General features: G+C 40.4%; 1 protein-coding gene across 3 annotated transcripts in view; it reads right to left on the minus strand.

Moving 5' to 3' along the window:
- Positions 1–23,897, minus strand: part of USP28 (ubiquitin specific peptidase 28) — a 74,606-nt gene that overhangs the window by 46,665 nt on the left and 4,044 nt on the right. For 2 of the 3 annotated variants that reach the window (XM_090265957.1, XM_090265960.1), the window contains exons 2-3: positions 4,103–4,180; positions 2,698–2,830 (exon numbers count right to left, since the gene is read on the minus strand). In XM_090265957.1, coding sequence (XP_090122083.1) covers positions 2,698–2,830; positions 4,103–4,180 — 211 coding nt within the window. Of the gene's footprint in view, positions 1–2,697; positions 2,831–4,102; positions 4,181–6,545; positions 6,633–23,897 lie in introns of all 3 variants that reach the window. The other variant, XM_090265958.1, reaches the window with a different exon arrangement.

Consider the following 23,897-nt stretch of genomic DNA (forward strand, 5'->3'; position numbering starts at 1 on the left):
GGCAGTGAAAGACAAATACCATGTGATCTCACATATAAGCCGAACCTAATGAACAAAAACAAGCACAAGAGCAAAACAGAATCAGTGACATTAAAATAAGAAACAAACTGACAGCGACCAGAGGGGGGGAGGAGGAGGGAGATAATGGGGGAAAGAAGGGGAAGGGTCTAATCAAGGAACAAGTATAAAGGACCCAGTGACAGGAACAACAGGGCGGGGATTGACTATGGAAGCAGAGGGTAGGGGTGGGACAGGGGAGAGCAATGGTGGAAAATTTTGGACAACTGTAGCTGAACAACAATAAAATAAAATAATTTTTAAAAAGAAAAATACATAAGAATTAGAAAATAAGAAACAGATAATAATCACCTACTAGGGAAGCCCAAAATAATCTACGGAAAACAGTTATAATTAATAAAATGTAGTTAGATAAAAGATCAATGTACAAAAGTTCATTTTCATCGGCAATGAAGAACATTTAATTTAAAAAGAAAGAGAGCCACAAAACTGTAGTAGTCAAGACTGTGGGCTACTGGTATAAGGGCAAACATAACAGATCAATGGAACAGAAACAAACCCTCATTATGATCAACTGATTTTCATCACAGGTACCAAGGCCATTCAAAAGAGAAAATATCTTTTCAACAAATGCTGCTGGGACAACTGGATATTCACATGCTAAAGAATGACTTTATACCCCGACCTCACACTATGTACAAATGAACTTAAGAGTGGATTGTGCCCTCATGTTAACAGCTAAAATTATAAAACTCTTAGAAGAAAGCACTGTAGACCTTTGTGACCTTGTATTAAGCAATGGCATCTTGGTGACAACATCCAAAGCACAAATAACCAAAGAAAAAAAAATAGATAAATCTGACATCAAAATTAAAAAAAAAAAAAACCTTTGGGCTTCACCATCAGAAAGTGAAAAGACAACCCACAGAACGGGAGAAAATTTTTGCAAATCCAGTAAGGGACCTATATATAGACCATCTAAAGAATTCCTGCAACTAAATAATGAAAAAACAAATAGCCCAATTTTTAAAATGGGCAAAGAACTGGGACAGATATTTTTGCAAAAACGATATACAAGTGGCCAATAAGTACATGAAAAGATGTTCAACATCATTAGCCATGCAAATTAACATAAATCAAAATAGCTCGCAGCAGCCTTATTATAATAGCAAAAAAATGTGAAACATCCCCAAAGTCAATAAATACATAAACTACGGTATATACAGACCATGAAATACTACACATCAATGAAAATAAATGAACTATAGTTGTAACCTTCCACATGGATGAGTCTCCCAAAATACAGATTGAAAAAAGTTACTACATGCACCATAGATATATATAAGAATATTTATACCAGCATTATTCAGAATAGCTCAAAATTGCAAACAGACCAAATATCCCTTAACACCATCTAACCCAGCTGATGCCTCCTCGGCTTCCAAAGTACCACCTTCTCGGTGCTCTCAGTCTTCCTCTGACCGCCCTGGATACTCCCTACCTCCCAGGCCTCCCTCCACTGGGAGTGCCCAATGCTTAGTCACTGAACCTTTTCTGTTTTCTATACATACTCCATTGGAGAGTTCACCAGTCTCACAACTTTACATACCATTTACAGGTTTATGATCCCAAGTTTTATCTATCTCCAGCCAGACCTCTCCCATGAACTACACACTTGAATCTCCGCTGCCTTTCTAATGCCCCACCTGAATATCTAACAGCCATCCCAAATTTAATATTGCCAAAACCGATCACTTCATCTTCCACCCCAAATTTGCTCCATCCACAGTCATTCACATGTCAGTTAAGCGCAACTCTGTTCTTTCAGCTGCTTAGGAAAAAACCAAAACCAAAACCAGGAGTCATGTTTAACTCCTCTCTTTCACAACCCTTACCTCCTCTATAAACAAATCCTACATAGCATGCGCTTCTCACCCTTCCACCTCTACACCTTGGCCCACCCAACTTCACCTGCAATAACCTCCTGACTGGGCCTTGGCTCCCTGCTTTGATCCATGCTCACTAGCCACTCCTCCACATTCTGTTTTGAACATAGCTCTCAGAACAATCTTAGAAAATGGGAACAGTTTACATCATTTCTCTGCTCCAAATTCTCCAATGGCTAGCCCTTGGAATAAAAAGCCAAGTGCTTATGAAGGCTCTGCATGGCCTGCCTCCTGTTCCTTCTGTGGCCTCGTACTGCCCTCAGCTCTGCCTCCTTGCTGCTCCTCAAGCAAACCAATGTATATTCCCATCTTAAGGCCTCACATGAGTCATTCACTCACCCCTTCTCAAAAGGTCCATCTTATTGCAAGTCTAATCCTTGGAACTCCTATTTTCATTCCGTCCTTTACTTTTTCTCTATGGTACTTATCATGTTCTAATATGCTATATAATTTGTTCATCTCCCCTCAAAAAAATAAGTGACATGAATGCAGGGATTCCTGTTTATTTTGTTCATCTCCAGTGCCTAAGAGTGCGTGGCACATAGTCGGTGCTTATTAAATAAGTGCTGAAGGATGAATCCATGCATGTGCTTAGAATTGTGCCTGGACCATAGTAATGGGTTAGTTATCATCACCATTATTTCCAAAGGGTTGATGTGATTAATAGGAAATACACACACTCATCTCTTATTTTTTGCTAGTTCAGAGCAGGACTAAGACAGGGTATACTTACTGGTTAATACTTCTTTGTGGGCAGTACTCCCCTGTACTTCAGGTGATTCTGTAGCAATGGTGTCTTGACTGGGCTCCTTAACTCTTTCATCAGTGAGAAGATTGACTGCCAGAGTGATGTCACCGTTACTGGCCTAAGGAAAGGAAAAAAAATAAAAACTTCAAAAGTAAAGCATCAGCCCTGACCTGTGTAGCTCATTTGGGTTGGGCATCATCCCACAACACAAAAGGTCACCGGTTCAATTCCTAATCAGGGCACAGGCCTGGTCTGCCAGTCGGTCCCTAGTCTGGGGCATGCAAGAGGCAATGGATGGATGTTTCTCTCCCTCTCTTTCTCCCTCCCTTCCCCCTCTCTCCCTCCCTCCCCCTCTAAGAATGAGTAAATAAAATCTCTAAAAAAAAATTAAAGCATCACAGCATTTAAAATAAGTAGTGAGTTAGATTTTTGTTTATAACTCCTTACTACCTTGGTGACATCCTGAGTAAGTCTAGGCACAAGTCTAGGGTTGAAAATAGAAAGAGTACAGTGGTGAACAGTAAGACACTGTGCTTAAAACATGTACCAAGTTCCTAGTTATAGGAAAGGAGTTGCTATGCTCTGATTTACCACAACATGCAAAAAGGAATGAAATCTTGCTGGATATTGGTTCTCACCGCTTTGAATGCTACAATACTACTCCTGATTTCCCAGAATAGCTAAAGCATGATGTATTAAAAAGGGGGTTGGCAATTAACACAGAGGTTCTAAATGAAGTCAGCCTCTACACTAAAAATGCCAAGCAGTTACCATTTTCTGTAATGGTGACCACACTTGTATTTGTTTTTAAATTTTTCTTAGGAAAACTTTTTAACATTTACAATAGTGGAGGGAATGTATAATTGAACTCCACGTACCCATCACTTGGTTTCAACAATTATCAAGGTGGTCAATCTTGTTTTATCTATTGTGCCTACCCTCTCCCAGATATTTTGAAACAAATCCTAAGCATCTTAGCAATTCATCATTCAACATTTCAGAATACATCTTTTAAAAAATACAACCCACAATGCTATCACCACACCTTAAGCATAAGTAGCAAGCTTTTAAATAACAAATAACCATTTCAAACTTCCCTGACTCAATTATTTTTTAGTTTGTGGAAGTCAGGATCCATATAAAGTCTATACAATGCAATTGGTTGATACGTTTCATAAATCTCTTTTACCCAATAGCTCCCCTCTCGGTGTCAGTCTCCCCCATCCAAAACCCTTATAATTTACATATTGAAGATACTGGGTTATTTGACCTATAGAACTTCTGTCCCTATATACACTTTCATTTTGGCATTAAAATAGCTTGAATTGACATAACTATGATATGGACAACTGTTTTAAAGCCTGTTGACTACAGAAGCCTTGACACTAACCTTCAGAGCTTCATGAAGGAAGGAAGGGTCCTGAATGCCTGTGATTTCTCTCAGCTGATTCAACAGCATTTGGCAGCTCTATATTTGAGGCACAAACAAACAAAAAACACAGACATATGTCAGTCAGAACGTAAACTTGAACACATTTAAAAAGTACAAGTATTTTGAATAAACAGGCCCGAGACTTGCGCTTTTTACTGTTGTGGGGGTCAGAGCTCCTAGAATGTGTCACCTGCTATGAAGATTATCTTGAGCTGAAAACAATTAAAGCTTAACAAAGTAGGAAAAGTTACCTCCTGCTTTCCCACTGAAAGAGATTCAGATAGAAAAACCTGCTTCAGGAAGGGACCTTAGCATAATCACCTTAGCATACAGCATTCACTTTCGCACATGTGAATGAAGTGTGTCCCATTGTTTCAGAGTCACCTCTCAAGAAGTTGCTTGCCACTTCATCCTCTACCTGTAAATTGCCTATTTCCCCTTGGGAAGCCCAGACTCTTCTCCTTTCTTGTCCATACTGACAGGTCTACCTCATATTGTCTCAGTCTTTGGAATTTTCATGCTTATGTGAATTCTCTGTGCACATGTATTAAAATTTGACTTGCTATACGTCGTTTGAATTATTCAATCAGCCAGAAGAACTAAAGAAGTGAGGGGACAGTGTCCCCAGCCCCAACAATGTCAAAACACATTATGAAATGCCAATCTATTACTCGCAAATGCTTTGGAACTTGTGGAAGAAATATGAGTAAACAGTAAAACTTTAAGTATATAAGACATTTAAATGTAGTTCTAGCCTTAAGGGATGCTTAAAGTGCCTCGGGTTTTTCTTTCTGTGAGTAGTACATAAATAAGTAGGTCCTCTACGAAGCCCAGAGAATTTGCATGGATGTAAAGATGTGCTATTTTAAGCTTTACTACACAAGCTGTTTGTATGTGTCATTTTTCACTGACAATAAGTTTCCAATCGTAATTAACAAATGATATCATCAACATTATATTTAAAACTTTTGGTTTAATTGCTTAAAATGAAGTATAGATAAAGCTATAATCCTCTGAATTACAAATAAAAATTCCAAAGGAAATAAACAATGAAATGTTTTCTCTTCATTGATCTGAATCATGGAAAAACCTATATTGTGGTAACTTCTGGCTACCACAAGATCAGTTTATAACCCCTTTTCAGCCATAACACCTCCACTGAGACATTTAAAAAAATATTTTATTGATTTATAGAGAGAGGGAAAGGAAGGGAGAAAAAGAGAGAGAGAAACATCGATGTGTGATTGGTTGCCTCTCACACACCCCCAAATGGGGACCTGGCCTGAAACCCAGGCATGTGCCCTGACCAGGAACAGAACTGGCGACCTTTCGGTTCACAGGCTGGAGCTCAATCCACAGAGCCACACCAGCCAGGGCTCCACTGGAACATTTAATCCTGTTTTGCACAAAGACACAAGTTATCACAAAACAACTATTTACAAGTAAGCTCAATTTAAACAATTGGCTGTCCAAATGAAGACAATAACCATTTAGGTGAACACTTAAAAATGAAATAGTTCAAATTTAATTCAGTGAGAAGAATTCTAATTTATACCATTCCTAAGCTTATCTAAGAATTAAGCCTGGATTCAATACTTAACGGTTCACCATTAACTATCTATCTTTCAGTTAGTAATATGTCCTCAAGAGGCAGTACACATTCACTACCAGCTGTGCTAGAAACAGTATCCTACGTTGTCCAACAGCTGACAGTCTGGTGCAACATTTAAGTATCACACAACTAGAAATAACTAAATGAAACATCACTGTAGCCAGTCTTTGTGTTCTAGTCACAGGCCATAGTCATTGGCTAGAAATGGAACCCAACCCTGCTGAGACCAGCAGTCTTTGGGGCTATGAGTCTTGTCAAAGGAAGTCATTGCCTGTGGACTGGGAGAGTGACTATCAGACAAGCAGGTGTCCCAATTTAGCCTTGGCAAATGCTGAAAACACAAAGCATGTGACTTTTAGAAAAAGAAAATATTAAAAAGTTTTCTCCAAACTAATGCGAATTCCATTTGATTTTACTGGGTATGGGAATCTATACATCTCAATCATACATAATTTTCTAAGAAATCAAAATAAATATACCCCCAAAAGAGGTGAAATAATTGGGAGGGAAATGAGTAGTATATTAAACCTAAACTGCAGCCAAGAAGGTAACAATAGGATAGATGATCACATCTTCACCTCAAATTACTCTGTAGATGAACAGATACTTACAACTCACAGAAAATAATCCCAGTAAAAAATAGTAAGTGACTCACGCTGTTTGCTTTTAGCCAGGTGTTCTTCTAAACACCTCACATGTATTAAGTAATTTAACCCTCATCACAAACCTGAGATAGATATGATGCCTATTTGAGGAAAAGCTGAGACACAGAGAGGTGAAATAACTTACACAAGGTTATTGTTAGTAAGGGCTGCAGCTGAGATTTGATGTCCAAGTTGCCTGAGTCTGAACTCTAACCTCTGTGTCATGCAGTATCTGAGAAAAAGAACAGGCAACAATACCTATTTGATGTAAAAATAACGCAAATATTTTACTCTTGTATTTTGACTATGACCTTTGCATCTTAACACGTTTCCTGTTTCTTTTGTCAGCCTTTAAATAATCACAACTTTGATTACATAATAGTACAGTCAGTTCTAAACAAGATTCATGAGGAAAATACTATATTTGAGGTAAATACCATCTTTGACTGAATCTAAGATGCCATCAGTTATAAAAAGTATTTTATGCACCACTAAGGAGAAAAACTGTTGCCACCTAACCTATAACACAATGCCTCCATGACAGTCCTAGGAGACACATGAACTGGTCACACCAGCTTCTTATAGCTCTCAAATTTCTTTATTTATGTTTAGAAATATAGCAATTTCCCCTGCTTTCAGGTGCATAGCCTGGACTGTGTTAGGCAATTCTTTTCCATGTTTTTCAGGAACAAAACTTAATATACCTATGGCATCGTTCTTCCTTAGGTCCCGTAAAACACTTGATTGTAGCTTTGCAAGAAAATCTGAAACTGCAGTCATTTTGTTGAACACAAAATCAAATTTATATCCTGTGGTTCTGTTTCTATGCCTTTTTAAAATTTTTTTATTTTTATTTTTTTGAGAGAGAGAGATAAACATCAATTTGTTGTTCCACTTGTTTATGCATTCATTGGTTGATTCCTGTATGTGACCTGACCAGGGATCGAACCTGCAACCTTGGTGTACTGGACAACACTCTAACCAACAGAGCTACCCAATCAGGGCGCTATGCCTTTCTTCATACACTTTTTTTCCCATTTAAATGTTGAATTACAGTGTGATCTTTTTAAAGACATTTTAAATGGCAAGTAAATTAACTGTAGTACCCACAGTACATATACCTCAACTGATGTGATGGTGACAGTAGGAACAACTATGACTAAGCCCATACATCTGTAGACAATGATGACTATATTACATCTGGATGACAGTAAATGTAAGGGTCGCCTCAATTTCAGGGATCTCAAATTGCCAAACAAATGCAAATCAATGAAATATGGTATGCAAATATTAAATGATTTGCTAATCATTACATCTGGCCATGGATTAAAGCCCCATTCCCCTTTCTCTACTTCGTAAAAGGTATCAGTGGACACCAACACATCCAGAATAATACACTCAGGGAAGGAAAATACTTTTTGTTTCCCTTTTTTAAAGCTATTGGGCAGAGATGACAACTTTGTAAAATCATTTTGTACAGCTCTAAGAATAATTTTCTACATGTTCATTCAAATCCAAATTCCTCACCTTGCTATTATTCAAAGACCATTACTTGATTCTACCCTTACCTTGCTCAACCTTTTCTCCTACACAATTCCTGACTTCACAAACTTGCCTATCCTCTCATGCCTTGAAGTGTTACTTCTATGATTTCTAGTAGATTAACCACAGAATGCCAGCCTACAGTCAAGGGTTATGTTCATCTTACCTCTCTCTTTTTAAAGTTATTCCCAAGAACTCTGGTCCTTACTATTCACTATTTTCTCTCCTTTCTAACTTCTGTTGGGAGAACAGATGAGCCTGTGAATGAATGAGACTGTGTTTATTGAGTATTTCTCATCATTTGGTTCTCTGATTGTTATATACGAAATTCTTGCCTCCATAAAGGTAAGAATTATACAACATATTACCTAATTTGAATTCTCCATCAGACAATGCTCATAACAATTGTAACTAAAATTACTGAATACCTTCTCTGTGTCAGCAACCTTAGGTGCTTCACATACACATAATCCTTATAAAATCTTTAAAGGTAAGAATCATTTTCATTGTGGGAATTAGAAACTAAGGTTTACAAAACCTATTCTGTCATCAAATGTCTTGAGCTAAAAAGTAAATCAAAGATAGCTACTAAGAGTTTGAATAACAAAGGATTAAGCTATGCTGTTGACACAAATAACTGCTATTACATGATTCAATCTTAATATTCAACTAAACCTAAGTTCTCAAATAGTACCCTAATAAATTTATTAGTATCCTAATAAATACTGTATATTAAGGGTTTATTTTATAGTAACAAACTAAGATAACTAGGATCCCACTGTATTATTAATTCATAGTTTCTTCTGGAACTTCGCAGGAAGCTGATTTAAGTATTAACTTCACCACTACAATACTGACATACATGTATTACACACCCAGCATGAGACAAGACAAAGCCTGTGCTCCAGTCATAATCACATCAAATAACTGGCAAGAGCCAACAGGCTTGCTTTTTCCTTAGCTGAATTCACACTGTTTCCAGTAAATAAAAGTACTCTCTCTTCTTGCCCAGAGGCAGTGAAGAAAGACAAGCAGGCTCTAGAAAGAAGGAACTCAAGCTTTCTGGCCTCAGCTACTTGCTGGTTTTGGCGTAATCCAGTTCACTTATCAGGATTGAGGTTTGTTTACAGCAAAGACTCATCTCATAATAAGCAGTAAACAGGATTGTTCAGACAATAAAAGCATTAAGCTATCAAGTTTTTGTAATAAACAGTAAATGGCCTAATACTACTGCAACTAATTAAAACTCTCTTTGATTAGATGAGGAAAATTTATGAATTACTAATTAAAAGTTTTATCTTTAAAATCCCTAATTTAGTATGGGACAAGGAGCTATCTAGATTGTTTCATTCTTTCAAAGAGGGATGCTATTTTCATCACTCTGAAGCACACATTTCCTGATCTCAGTGGTCTGTTCTTACAAAGACATTTTGATACTTAAAACTAAGTAAATATTGATAAATGTCCCTTTACTCCAAAGAACTCCCAAGGTGTGCCTAATAAAATTTCCTCAAAAATTAAAGATCTGGTTTTCCAATTTTAAAATAAAACTTAAGTACCCAAGAAAGGCAAAATGAGTCAAAGAAAATATATAGCAGCACGCCAGAAATCCAGTCTGGACAACAGGGTCTTAATGCACTCTGAGACTGCTACCCTTCCCAAATTCCACAAGACAAGAACACTCCACAAGAGCCCTGGTGCTTTTTCAGTTTTTTTTTCCAGCAACAACTCTATATCAGTCCAATTTACTCATAAAGCAGACACCTAACATATTGATAAGAAAAAACATTCTGAGAGTGAGAGATGGACAAAACACTTAGCCTGTTAATAGCTGTGGACCAGCTCTGACAAAAGACTGCTCACATTCCAGTATATCTGTTGGAATTCAGGATTAATTTCCAGGTGGCTATTTCCAAAAGAGAGAATAGTCAGGAGCCACAGAATCCCAGGAACCTCGGCTTCTTATTTATCCATGAAATTCCAATCTACTGCCTACAGCTAATCCACAGGCACGGAAGGACACTTCTTCCTTAGAGACTGTTGCGCTTTTCCCAGAATTAGCCCCAGTTTCATCTTAGCCCATTCCCTTGGTCTATAGCTAAGGTAAATCCTTTCAGAAAGGCTTACATCTTTCTCTCCCCTCCCGGACTTGATGTATAAAAAGGCTTGCAAAGACCCAGGATGATGAACATGTTGCCCTTCTTATCTAGTCATGCTGCTGTGGTTGGTTTAGACTTCATGCCCTAAGACCTATCATCGTCATCGCAGTCTCCTTTTTTTTCCTGTTTGTGTGTGTGCATGCACGCACGCTAGCAATGGCCTGATAAACTCGTTCATTTATAAAGACTTTTAGCAGTGGAAGTTACAATTTTTTGTTTAACAGTGCCAATCTACTATTCCACTTATTTATGCATTCACTGGTTGCTCCTTGTATGTGCCCTGATTGCAGATCAAACCCACAACCCTGACGCATCAGGAGGACAACTCAACTAACTGAGCTACCATGCCAGGGCCAAGAAAATGCCATTTTTAGCAATATACATATTGCTAAATTTTATCAAGAAACTAGGCAAGTCTGGGGGAAGATTTCAGAAAACAAGTTTACATGCTTATATAGTTTTAGAAATCTAACAACAGTAAAATTTTAAATTATTAGGTGAGGCTCAGTGTGTAGTTTCTATTTTTGATGTGGAATTAGATTAGAAAGGGTTCTAAATGTCAGAATGAGTTTAGACCTGACGTGACAAACAACAGAAACCCAATCCAGGTTCCTTAGCAGGAAGAAATATGAGGGGGCAGAAAAGGCACCTCAAGGGAAAGAAAGCTTAACTAGAGTTACAGGGCTACTGAATATGCCAGGTGCGGTAAGGCTGGTAGAATGCTAGTAGGAAAAAATGGGAAGGCAGGATATATTCTGAACATCTCAAATATTAATCAAACACTTGAAAATGGATGCCTAAGAGAATGCTATTGCCAATGACATATAAGAAAACCAATCAATTTAATACCACACTAATAGAATGATGGAGGAAAACACATGATCATTTTGATTGATGCAGAAAAAGCATTTGACAAAACCCAACATCTTTTCATGACAAAAACAATCAGAAAACTATAAATAGAAGGGAATTTCATCAACATGATAAAGGGCCTTTAGTTAAAAAAAGAACCTCACAGCTGACATCATACTTAATGGTGAAAGACTGAAAGTATTCCCACTAAAATCAGGAACAAGACAAGGACGCCCATTTCCACCAATGCTACTGAACACTGTACTTGGAAGTTCTAGCCAGAGCAATTAGGCAAGAAAAATAAAAGGCATAAATTGGAAAGAAAACCATAAAACTATCTGTATTCACAGATGATATGATATACAAAACCCCAAAGAAGCCACAAAAAAATAGTACTAAAGCTAATAAACAAATTCATCAATTTTGCAGAAAACAAAATCAACACATGAAAATCAGTTGTGTTTCTATAAAGCAGTAATGAACAATCTGAAAAGAAAATTAAGAAAACAATTCCACTTACAACAGTATCCAAAAGAATAAAATACCTAGGAATAAATTTAACTTGGGAGGTGAAAGACTTGTACAGTGAAAAGTACAAAACATTGAGAAAGAAGTTAAAGGAAACCTAAGTAAATGGAAAGATATCCAAGTTTGCGGACTGGAAGACTGGATTAGTCAGGTTTCCCCAGAGAAACAGAACCAATAGGGGATGTGGTGTGTGTGTAAAGGAACCCTGTACTGTACTCCCAGTTTCCTGTGTGTAAATTAATTTATTATAAGGAATTGGCTTTTGCAGATATGGAGGCTTAGAAGTCTCAAGATCTGCAGTTAGCAAGCTGGAAACCTAGGAGAGGCAGTGGTGTAGTTTCAGTCTGAGGTAAAAGCCTGAGAACCAGGAAAACTGATGGTGTAAGTTTCAGTCTGAGGGCAGAAGAAAACTGATGTTCTAGCTCAGCAGTCAAGTGAGGATTCCTCTCAGTCAGACTTTTTGTTATTTAGTCTTCAATTGATTGGATGAGGCCTGCAGACATTAGGGAGGCCAACCTGCTTTATTCAGTCTACCGAGTCCAACAGTAATCTTATCCAGAAGGAACCTCACACACAGAATAATGTTTGACCAGGTGCCTGGGCACCTCCTAGCCCAGTCAAGCTGACACATAAAACTAAATATCACAAAGACTTAACATTGTTAAGATATCATTACTCCCCAAAGTGATCTACAAGTTCAATGTGATCCTTATCAAAATTCCAACAGCCTTCTTTTGCAGAAATGGCAAAGCTGATCCTCAAATTCATATGGAATTTCAATGGACCCTGCATAGTCAAACAATGTTGACAACAGAACATGTTGAAGAACGCACACTTCTTGACTTCAGATATTACTACAAAGCTACAAGAATCATGACAGTGTAGTACTGGCATAAGGAAAGACATATAGACTACTGAATGAGAATTAAGAGGTCAGAGAAACCCAACACCTGTGGTTAACTGATTTTTGGCAAGGGTGCCAAGACCATTTGATGGGGCAAAATAGTCCTTTCAAAAAATGATGCTAGGAAAACTATGTATCCACATGCAAAAGAATGAAATTGGACCCCCCACCTCACACAAAAACTAATCAAAATGGATCAACAACCTAAATATCTAAGAGCTAATAGTATAAAACTCTTAGAAGAAAACACAGAGGTAAATCTTCATGATCTTTGATTTGACAATGAAGTCTTAGATATGATACCAAATATACGAGCTACAAAATAAAAAATTAAATAAGCAGGCTATCATCAAAATTAAAAATTGTGCATCAAAGGGCATTACTAAGAAAGTGAAAATGACAACCTATAGGATGGATGAAAATACTATCAACTCATAAAGCTGATAAGGGTCTAGTAACCAGATTATATCAAAACTCTCATAATTCAAACAACCAAAGACAAACAAACCCAATTCAAAAATGGGCAAAGGACTGCCATTCTACCTCAGCAGCCACTGAGGAGCAGCAGCCAGGTCCCTGCACTATCCCAAGACTGTTGACCTCAACAAAGGCCATAAGGTTACCAAAAACATGAGCAAGCTAAGCCATAGCCACCACCCCAGGTGCCTCTCCAAGCACACCAAGTCCATGAGGAACATGATCCAAGGGGTGTGCGGCTTTGCCCACTATGAACAATGTGCAGTGGAGAAACAAGTGGGTTCATCAGGGAAAGGGGATGGCCCTGGCTGGGTGACACAGCTGGTTGCAGCATCATCACATCCACCAAAAGGTTGCAGGTTTAAGTCCCTGTAACCGCACATACCTAGGCTGTGGATTCAAGCCCAGTCAGGGAGCACATGGGAGGCATCCAATTGATATCTCCCCCCCCCGCCCGCCCACTTCCTCTCTCTCTAAAATCAATAAAAACATATCCTTGGGTGGAATTTTTTAAAAAAAGAAGAAGAAGAAGAAAAGGGTGCAGACACATACTAATAATGCCTAGAGGAAGAGAGAGGATCTAAACAATGTCCTTGCAGCTATGAGGAATGCAGCAGCCAAGCAGGTCTGAGTCCCAGCCCCTCTATCTGTAATAAAATTTGTTCAGAAACTTGGGACTGCCTGTGGTGGTATTGGAAGGGGAGGTAACATCAGGTCCTCCTCCTGATGTACAGTACAATGATGTGGGGCATGGTGGTGGGCACAGAAAGCGACAGGTAGTACTGGAAACGGTTTTTAATCCTAATTAAATAGTTCATATGTACCAGAAAAAGAAAGGGGCAAAGGACCTGAATAGGTATTTTTCCAAAAAATATATACAAATGGCCAATAAGCATATAAAAACATGTTGAATAACATTATTAGCCATTAGGAAAATGCAAATCAAAACTACAATGAGATACCACTTCACACACACAAGGATGACTATTATTTTTAAAAAATGGAAAGTAAGTGTTGGGTGAGGATGTGGAGAAATTAGAACCCTCGTGCATTACTGGTGAGAACATAAAGTAGTGCAGCTGCTGTGGAAAATAGTTTGGCAGTTCCTGGTGCAGAAAGTTAAACATAATTACTATATGACCCAGCAATTCTATATATATACCCAAAAGAATTGGAAATAGGTACTCAATAATTGTACATGAGCCCTGACTGGTGTGGCTCAGTTGGTTGGGCATCATCCAGCAAAGCAAAAAGTCAACTCTTGGTCAGTCAAGACACATGCCTACGTTGTGGGGTCAGTATGCATGCGAAAAGCAACAGATGGATGTTTCTCTCCCTTCTTTCTCCCTCCCTTCCCCTATCTCTAAAAGTAAGTAAATAAAATATTTTTTTTAAAGTTGTACATGAATGTTCACAACAGCCAAAAGGTTAAAAATGATTCCATGTCCACCAATGGAAAACTGGATGAAATGTAGTAGATACACAGACTGGAATATTAGTCAGTCATTAAAAGGAATGGAGTACTGATACATGCTATAACTTGGATGAATCTCCAAAACATTATACTAAGTAAAAACAGCCAGACACAAAAGGTCACATAGTGTATGATTCCAATTATGTGAAATATCCAGAACAGGTAAATGAAGAAACAGAAAACAGATCAGCATTGCCAGGGGCTAGGGGGATGAGGAGTGACTGCTTAGTGATTACAGGTTTTCTTTTGGGTTAATGAAAATACTTTGAAACTAAATAGAGGTGGTGGTTGCACAACACTGTGAATATACTAAATGTCACTGAGTCTCACACACATACACCAAAAAAGAAAGAGAAGACCAGGAAAGTACTAACTTGAGCAGTAACACTGAAAAAAGGAAATATTTATTTAGGACATCTCAAGTTTAAACTGACTATCAGACATCATGTAGCATGCTGCTAGCACCTATTCATACAGATCTTTAATATGGCTTTGATGTCTAGTATCTTGACATCCCCTTTTAATTAAAAAGCCTAAGTAGTGGAAATAGCACACACTAGCCTCTAAGCAACTCTCAACTTTTCTAAGCATCCATTTCCACATCTTTAAAATAAAGTATAGCATCAGCTTTGACAGCACTGGTGTTACTATATATGAAATAATGCATAATGCTATATAAATGTAAAATATTGTGACCTGCCCATCCAATGAAACTCACCAAGAGGTTGTAGAAAAATTACTGATATCCTAGGAGAACATTACCTGTGCTATAGTTTTGGTTTTATCATTACTAGCTTTGCCACTTTACAAATTCTATTCCTACTCACACGAAATTTTACTTTATGGGGTTGCTATATAGGTTCAATGACAACATATATTAAAGTGCTTCATAAATTGTCAAGTGGTAGTCAAAAAGCTTGGTTTTAGAAAGGCATATAAGGCAGTGAGGGAAAATTGGATGCCTTTAAGTCCCAGTTCTGCTACTTAGCATTTAATCTGGAGTAAGAGTAAGCCACATTTCTCACCTGCAACAGGGAGGCAAACAAATTTTGGTTTAAAATCTCATATTAGGCCCTTATGAGCTATATTAAATCTGAGTCTGAGTTTCCTCATCAGTAATAGGACATAATTATTCATACCTTACACGGTTTTTATAAATATTAGAAATGTACAGAATAACGCTTAGGGCAATAACTGGCATACAGCTGATGCTATTAATACAAGTACATATCCATGCCTATTATAGTAAGTGTGGGAAAAGTAGCTAAGCAGCAAATGCTTACAGCCAAGAAGGCTGATATGCAAGTAGAAATTTTCTATAAGCATTGGCAAATAGAGAGGCAGAAGATTACCAGTGCAGACAGGGAAGTGGTTAATAAAAGGGCAGTAAGAGCCAAGAAAGCAAACAGGTTGGCCCATATCAGGGAAGGATGGAAGAACCAGAATAAAGAACCCAAAGGTCCAAAGGAGGGGGCTCAGGAAGTAAGGTAGCTGAAGCATTGAGGGTACTAATTGGACATGGAACTGAAGCCTGAGGCCAGGGTCTGCCTTAAACTGTGACCACAGTAAGTCAACTGTTAAACTCACTATTGCATTAGCAAGATGAAAAAGGCTGTATTAGATAAATTCAAACATCTTTTGCAGGGCTAATTTTTCTAAGAAAACTGTAAAGTTAGGTAGGCAATTCAGAAATGAGAGCTAACACAGTACATCTGTGATGAAACTACCACAAATGAAAAAAATATGCACAGAAAATTTTTAGACAAAGCAGAACAGTTGCTAATAAATAGCAGTAAAATCAAATGCCAAAATAAATATCAACAAAAAAAGTGGCAACAAGGAAGTTATCATTGTGAGAGTGTGGAGAGAAGCCTCAGAATCTGGGGGCTGGGACTCAGTGGAGCACAGCCGTTTTCCTGAGAGGTACCTAGTTTCTTAGTTATGCAAATGACTATGGCCACTCCAGGCGCCAAGGAGAGGGGAGGGGTTTTGGCCATAGACTGGTGACAAAAGAGCTTACATTCTGCATGTGGCCAGGACTGGTCACCACACTAACTGCAGCGCAGGCCACAGTCAGGGTTTTAAAATAAGGCGGCAGCCATCTGGGGAGGAGGGCCATGCAGTTTCAGAGAGCAGGAGCACCCCACCAGCCCACTGTGAGATAGGGTGTGTCAGAAGGTGCCATGTGGTTCTGAATTAAGAGCTGAAGAACACCTCGACCCAGGCGGGAACCTCACCAACCAGGTATGGATGAGAGGGAGCCGCTGGAAAAGCTAAGCTGTGAACTTCTGCTTTTCTGGAATATGGTACCTCTGACTGGCACATTCTGAAACTGGCCTGGTTTGGCAGAGGGAGACAGGACTATGGGTTTGGGGATGTTTTAAAGGTAGTGGGACTTACCTACAGAAACCCACCATTAATCTAAATCTGTACAACCTTTAACTGAACAATTCCTTTTCTTTTCACCAAATTCTGGTATTGGGAGTTACACTTTTTCACAGTGGGCAATTGAGCCCCTTATAACTGAACAGCCCGAGACTCTGTTTCGGTCTGGTGCCGGAACCATGGGGACTTAATAAATTGCCTGTGGCAAGTCAACATCCTCAGAAGACACCTCTTAAGGGCTCTGGCTGCCTAAACACACCTGGACGGTAAAAAGGAAATGGAACTGGGAAGGGACTGGAGAAGGGAGATTGTTTGGCTGAAAATTTATTTCTGAGCATTTTTCGAATAATAGAATCGTGGATGCTAGATTTGTTTGTCCAATCAAGAGTACTCACTGGAATAATGGAATCACGGATGCCAGATTAGTATATATGTTTTCTGGTCCTTGGTATTTTTCTGATTATAGTCATTGGTCTGTATGTCTGAGTCAATAACAGCAGTTTTGGGCAAGCCCCAAAGGGAAGCCCGCTGAGGAGAATTTGGGAGAATAAGAATAGGTACTGCTGTTATCCTATGTTAAGGATGTATTGATTTATTACTGTAACACTGTTTAGCCTAAGTATGTTTTGGATTGTGAGGAAAGGTGGCCTGTGAACTTACTGTATTAATTAGGCAATTGAAACAGTACTGCCTGCAGTTGGAAAAATGGGAAGAGACCCAATATGTTAATGCATTTATAGCGTTGTATAATAGGGCTTTGCCAGGGACAGAGAATCGGGTGATGGTACAGAGAAAGAGGGTGGCCCCCAAATCTCTCCCAGGTAGTAAAACACAGGAAGAACAGGAGAATGAGGAAATAAACCTCATTAACGCTCTGAATCCAGGGGACACAGACTCGCAGGCAGGAGTGGCCTCCGCAGCGCCTCCCCCGCCAAAGACGGAAGGCGCAGCCTTGGCACCGACCCCTCCACGGGTGGGAGAAGCTTCCACAGCACCTCCCTCTTCGCAGGCAGGAGGGGCTGCCTTCCCACCGCCACTTTCGCAAAGGCCTCTGAAGTGGCAACCTAAAGCAGACTGCTCCACTCCTGCATGATGAGGAGTGGGTCTCCCCCACACCCCAGAATCCACCAGGGAACCCCATACAGTCAGGGGGCCTCCCAATTTGGAGCAAGCCAATTCCCTTTGAGGCAACATCCTACAGGTGGAATAAATCAGGAAGGCCAGCTGAATTGGAAAAGTTCTAACCCCTCATATAGGGATGACCCTCAGGAAACGGCAGAACCTGTCATCTCTTTTTACCACTCATCACCCAAACTGGGTAGGTGTACAGGCTCTCCTAAATATTCTGCTAACTGCAGATGAGAAATGGCTGGTTATGAGTACGGCTAATGAATAGGTTCAGCAACTGTTTGCCTTTGAATGGCAGAATCCAGAAACTAAAGCCACGCTCCAGTACTGCTGGACTGTGCTGCCACAAGGATTTAAGAATTCCCGACAATTCGGGGAAGTGCTGGCAAAGGACGTAAGGGAATTTCAATCGAAATCAGAAGTTCTTTTGCAGTATTTAAATGACCTAGTAACAGCCAGCAGCAGCTAAGAAGATTGTCTGCACAACACCATCACAGTCATAAATCATTTGGCAAAAAAAAGGATGTAAGGTGTCACCTCTCTAAGCCCAGATTTGCAGACAGGAAGTGGCATACCTGGGATTTCAACTGAAACAGGGTACTAGGAGCCTAATGGCAGATAGAAAGCAAGCCATCGCTATGTTAAAAGTTCCAGAAAACCAAAGGCAGCTTTGTGGGTTCTTAGGAATTACAGGGTTTTGTCGAATTTGGGTTCCAAACTTTGGACTCAACCGCAAAACCACTGTATAATTCCTTGGAGGGATTGGACTCTGAACCCCTAGAATGGACAGGGGATTGTCAGGTAGCATTTGATACCGTGAAGGAAAGCTGGTTTCGGCTCCTGCACTAGGATTGCCCAATTTACAGAAGCCTTTCATATTGTATATTCATGAAAGGCAGGGAATTGGACTAGTGGTACTAACCCAGACTCTGGGAAGTATACCCCAACTCATAGCTTATCTCTCAAAGAAGTTGGATCATACAACAAAGGGATGGCCACCATGCCTCCGAGCAGTAGCTGCTACTTGTGACATGCTACAGGAAGCTGAGTTTACTTTGGGACAGCCCACTACAGTGTTGGTACTACACCAGGTCCTGACTCTATTAGAACAAAAAAGGGGATACTAAGAGCAGGGCACATGCAGAAATACCAGGCCATTCTGCTGGACAATCTGAATGTCACCTTGCAGACTACCACAACCCTGAACCCAGCCACCCTACTCCCAGATATGGAGGGGGACAAAGCCTTTCAGCATGATTGCTTAGAAGTTATCAACCAAGTTTATTCTAGCAGACCAGATCTGCTGGACCAGCCGCTGGCAGCACCAGACTGGGAGCTGTATACAGATGGGAGCAACTTCATGGACAATGGCCAGTGATGAGCTGGGTATGTGGTAGTCACCACAGACAAGGTAATAGAAGCCGAAGTCCTTGCACCGGGAACCTCTGCACAAAAGGCTGAACTAATAGCCTTCACAAGAAGAGCCTTAATGCTGTTCCAAAGAAACAAGGTTAACAAATACACAGACTCCAGATATACCTTCATGGAAGTTTGTGCCCATGGAGCAATATGGAGGGAAAGAAGACTTTTAACCTTGGGCAACAAGGATATTAAACAGGCAGAAGAGATTTTACAGTTGCTAGAGGCAGTGAATCTACTGGACCAGGTCACCATAATGCATGGCCCAGGACACCAGAGAGATGATTCCCAAACAAGTCAGGGAAACCAAGCTGCTGCTAAAGTAGCAAGACAGGCAGCCAGAGAGCCCACCGCACCTAGGAGCTTTGATTCCCTGTCTGGACTTGTCAAGAGTTTAAACCTCATTACACAGAACGGGATGAGGAACGGGCCCATGAATAGGGGTTCACTAACACTGACCCCAATTCTATGTGCAAGGTCAAAGCCCACGGTATAATTTTACTCCCTGAGACTCTAGCGATACATATCCCATCCTCAAAGACTTACATGAAGGGACCCATTATGGAAGGGATGCTTTAATGGACTTCATTAGGCCATATTAAAAGGCCCTTATTTTAAAAGGACTGTTCAAAGGATCACTCAAGCCTGTCAAATAAGTGCCAAGAACAATCCTAAGAGAGAACGTATCCCAACAGAAAAGGGAGTGCAACATAAAGGGACGTGTCCATTTGAGGACTGGCAGGTGGACTTCACACAAATGCCTAAAACCAGGGGGAATTTCAAATTTCTACTGGTCTTTGTGGATACTTTTTCTGAATGGGAAGAGGCATATCCCACTAAAATTGAGAAGGCAACTAAGCTGGCAAAACTGTTACTTAAAGAAATACTTCCTAGGTTTGGACTTACTCACAGCATTCAAAGTGACAATGGACCATCATTCACTTTGAAGATCTCACAGGAAGTTGGACAGGCATTACAAATACAATGCAAATTGCATGCATCACGGAGACCTCAACATACAGGAAAGACTGAGAAAAATGAATCATACAATATAGAAGACCCTGGCAAAAATATGCCAGGAAACACATTTACAATGGGACCAAGCACTCCCCATTGCTTTGCTCTGAATTAGGGTGGCACCCAGAAGTGGGCTTAAACTGAGCCTTTTTGAAATAGTTTATGGGAGACCCCTCCAGATTTCTGGTTTAGGAACATCCCCTCTGGATTTGGAACATGAGGCAAGAATTAAGCAATATGTACAACATTTAGGGCAAACACTAACCACTTTGCACAAGTTTGCTCATTGCAGGTCTGTACATGCACCCAACGAGCCCTGCACCGTTTGGGCCAGGGGACAGTCTTACTGAAGACCTGGAAGACTCAAGGCCCTGAAGAGCGGCTGGCTGAGCAAAGGACTGACTGGTCCCTATGATATTCTGTTGACAACACATTCTTCCCTAAAGCTGATGGGAATCAAGCCCTGGATCCACCACACGTGGGTTAAAAGGGCACCACCTGTGGAGGACACGGACCCTGCAGCTGCGGTTGAAGCAGAAAGGGAAAGCTGAACCTGTGCTCTGGAAGAAGATCTGAAATTTCTCTTCTGGAAAAGGACAGTGAACCCCAACAGAGGGTGACAATTTTTTTTTGCTATATTCATGTGTTTGTATATCTAGGGACTTCTAGCTGCCTGATACTGAGTTTGAGTATTGTCCTCCACAGTGTGGAAAAGAACAAGGATGGAAAGTGTGTTATGGTTAAGTATGAATGGGTAAATATATGGAAAGGTTGTGAGAGTTTTTAAACTTGGGAAAAGGAAACCTCAGCTACTTGTGTTCTGATTTTATGGGAATGTAATGTGCTTTGAATTTTACTGTTCTGAATTTTGCTCTGCTCTGTTCTAGAGTTCTCTGTATCTGTTTTTGGTTAGTGAGGTCTAGGAAAGGTCATCTGTAAACTGGTGATAGGCACGCCTCTGCCAGGAGACCAGTGGGTGCACTAGTGGGCAAGAGGGTGTCTCTGCCATTAAAGGGAGGGGCCATGGAATGCTGATGACTATGCCAGCTGTCTGAAAAGGCACATCTCTCTAGGAGGCCAGTGGCCAGTGTACATTCTGGTGAGAGTGCCTGGCTTTGTCTGTGTTTTGAATTACTGCTCTGTTTATGCTTTGAAAGGAAAATTGAGGTTTGCCAGAGAAAGTTAAAACTTCACTATGCAGGAAAGTGAACAAGAGAAAGTATAAGGTATGGAGATGCAATTTTAGCAAATATTAGAAGGACAAGGATTTTCCTTCACACTGTATATTTTTCTCCCTACCTGATCCCTCCAGAACTTGGCATTCTGAAGGAGTAAGTAAAGACATAAGGTTTCTTTGCACGAAACTAATAAGACCAGTTGTTAATAGGGATTTTGTCAATCAAGACTGTGACTGGAATGTCATGTCTGAAGGAGGCATGCCTGGGTTCTGGCTGTTACCAGAAAGCCCTGCGGAATTAGGTTTGACTTTCGAAGCTAATGAAAGTCCACGAAGAAAAAAACGCCTGATACCTTGATTGGTTGTGCGGTTCATGGCAATCTTCCCAGGAAAGGAACAAAGGTTGCTTTCCTGAAAGATGGCTAAAAAGGAACCTCAAGGCACAATGGAAAACCTCGAGGACTTAAGAGAAGCAGGTGTGTGGCTCGGCTTCTGCGCCCTGAATGGTGGACTAAGGAGTCAACCTGAAGGTTCCTTATAAAGTCCCAGCAAAGTAGCCTTAAAAAATCATATGTGGTCAACTGCTGCTCCTGTTGTATTTATGCAAACGAACAGGCTAAATTGAAACTGGCCTTAATGCAGTTCCTTTAATGACAATGAGGGTGATCTTAAGGAGAAAAATTGTAATTCAGTGAAAATCACAATGCTCAGTAATGGACAATATGTTGGTGCAGCTGTCTGTCTTCAAAGTTTGTTTTTATCTGAAAGTTGAAACTGGGTTTGTAACATCATCAGAAATGCTCAATTACAGGCAAGAAGGATCTGACAAATTACCACTGTTAAATGTCATGCCACCAAAGGCCTTGCAATTGGATGTCTTCCCAAAAAGATAGTCTCACAGACTCAGAGACTGGTTTGCGGGTTGTGTAGTGTGAATTAACATGTGTTCTTCCTTCTGTTTCCACAGGACATAAGCCTATGATCTCATTACCTGAGTGACTGGTTGCATATAGACCTTACTTAAGAAGCCCATTTACATCACGGCCTCCTGAGACTCAACGGTTTGGCTGAACTAAGTGGTTGGGCTAGGGAAGTATGGGGCGGTCTGTGGGCTTCACTTTAAAACTGGTTTCCTTTTCTGCCCTAATGGCTTGGACAGAAAGGGCCCAGAAGTCTGAAAGGGGGGAATCCTAAAATAGTCCCCCCAGCCCAAGCTAAGTGTAGTAGGCAAAAGGGGCTTTGGACAGGTGTGACAAGCCTTTGACACATTCATCCAGAAAAGCCAGTTTCTTTCCTAATGTGTGACATTGAAAAATTGGTCCCTACCTTTATCTTAATGGTTTATGTCTTTTAATCCTGTTGTCAAATCTGTTGCCCCCAGAATACAACAAGGATGCCAGCTTGTCCAGCAGTGCCAGCCCTTGGAAACTGAGCATGCCACTGTCTGCGGACAGTCAACTGACCTGGACTCTGCAAGGTCCTTCCCGTCGTGGGAAGGCCGCCCTCCCCTCCACACCCTCACTCTATTAGGAATACCTGGACCCAAGGGTAGGCAAGACGGAGAACATGTACAGCACGAAGCAGCTAGAAGATCACCAGACTTTTACCCGCTGTCCTTTATAAGATTATAAAGGGTCTAAAATCTAAAAGGGGGGATTTATAAGACAACGAACAGAAGCCTCAGAATTTGGGGGATAGGAACACAGCCATTTTCCTGAGAGGTACCTACTTTCTTAGTTATGCAAATAACTGTGGCCACGCCACGTGCCAAGAAGATGGGAGGGATTTTGACCATAGAATGGTGACAAAAGAGCTTACAGTGCCTGCGCGAGATTCTGCATGCGGCCAAGACTGGTCACCACACTGACTGCAGCACAGGCCACGGTCAGGGTTTTAAAATAAGGCAGTAGCCATTTGGGGATGAGGGCCACACAGTTTGAAAAAGAGCAAAGGCATCCCACCAGACTGCCATGAGGTTGGGTGTGTAAGAACATGCCACATGGTTCCAAATTAAGAGCTGAAGAATACCTTGACCTGGGTGGAACCTCTCCAACTAGACACAGATGAGTGGGAGGCACTGGAAAAGCTAAGCTGTGAACCGCTTTTCTGGAATATGGTACCTCTGACTGGCACATTCTGAAACTGGCCTGGTTTGGCAGAGGGAAACAGGACTATGTGTTTTTGGGTGTTTTAAAGGGAGTGGGACTTATCAGCAGAAACCCACCATTAATCTAAATCTGTATAACCTTTAAATGAACAATTATTTTCCTTTTCACCAAACTCTGGTATTGGGAGTTATGCTTTTAGGCAGTGGGCAATTGAGCCCCTCATAACTGAACAGCATAAGGTTGTTTCTTCATGACAAATAAAAGCATGAGAATGGGACTTACAGGGTAGCTGAATTACGAAGGGATAATAGTAAAAAGAATTAATAC

The sequence above is a fragment of the Furipterus horrens genome, unplaced genomic scaffold (assembly GCF_987537825.1).
Source record: "Furipterus horrens unplaced genomic scaffold, mFurHor1.1.pri manual_scaffold_2, whole genome shotgun sequence".
NCBI classification, from domain to species: Eukaryota; Metazoa; Chordata; class Mammalia; order Chiroptera; family Furipteridae; genus Furipterus; species Furipterus horrens.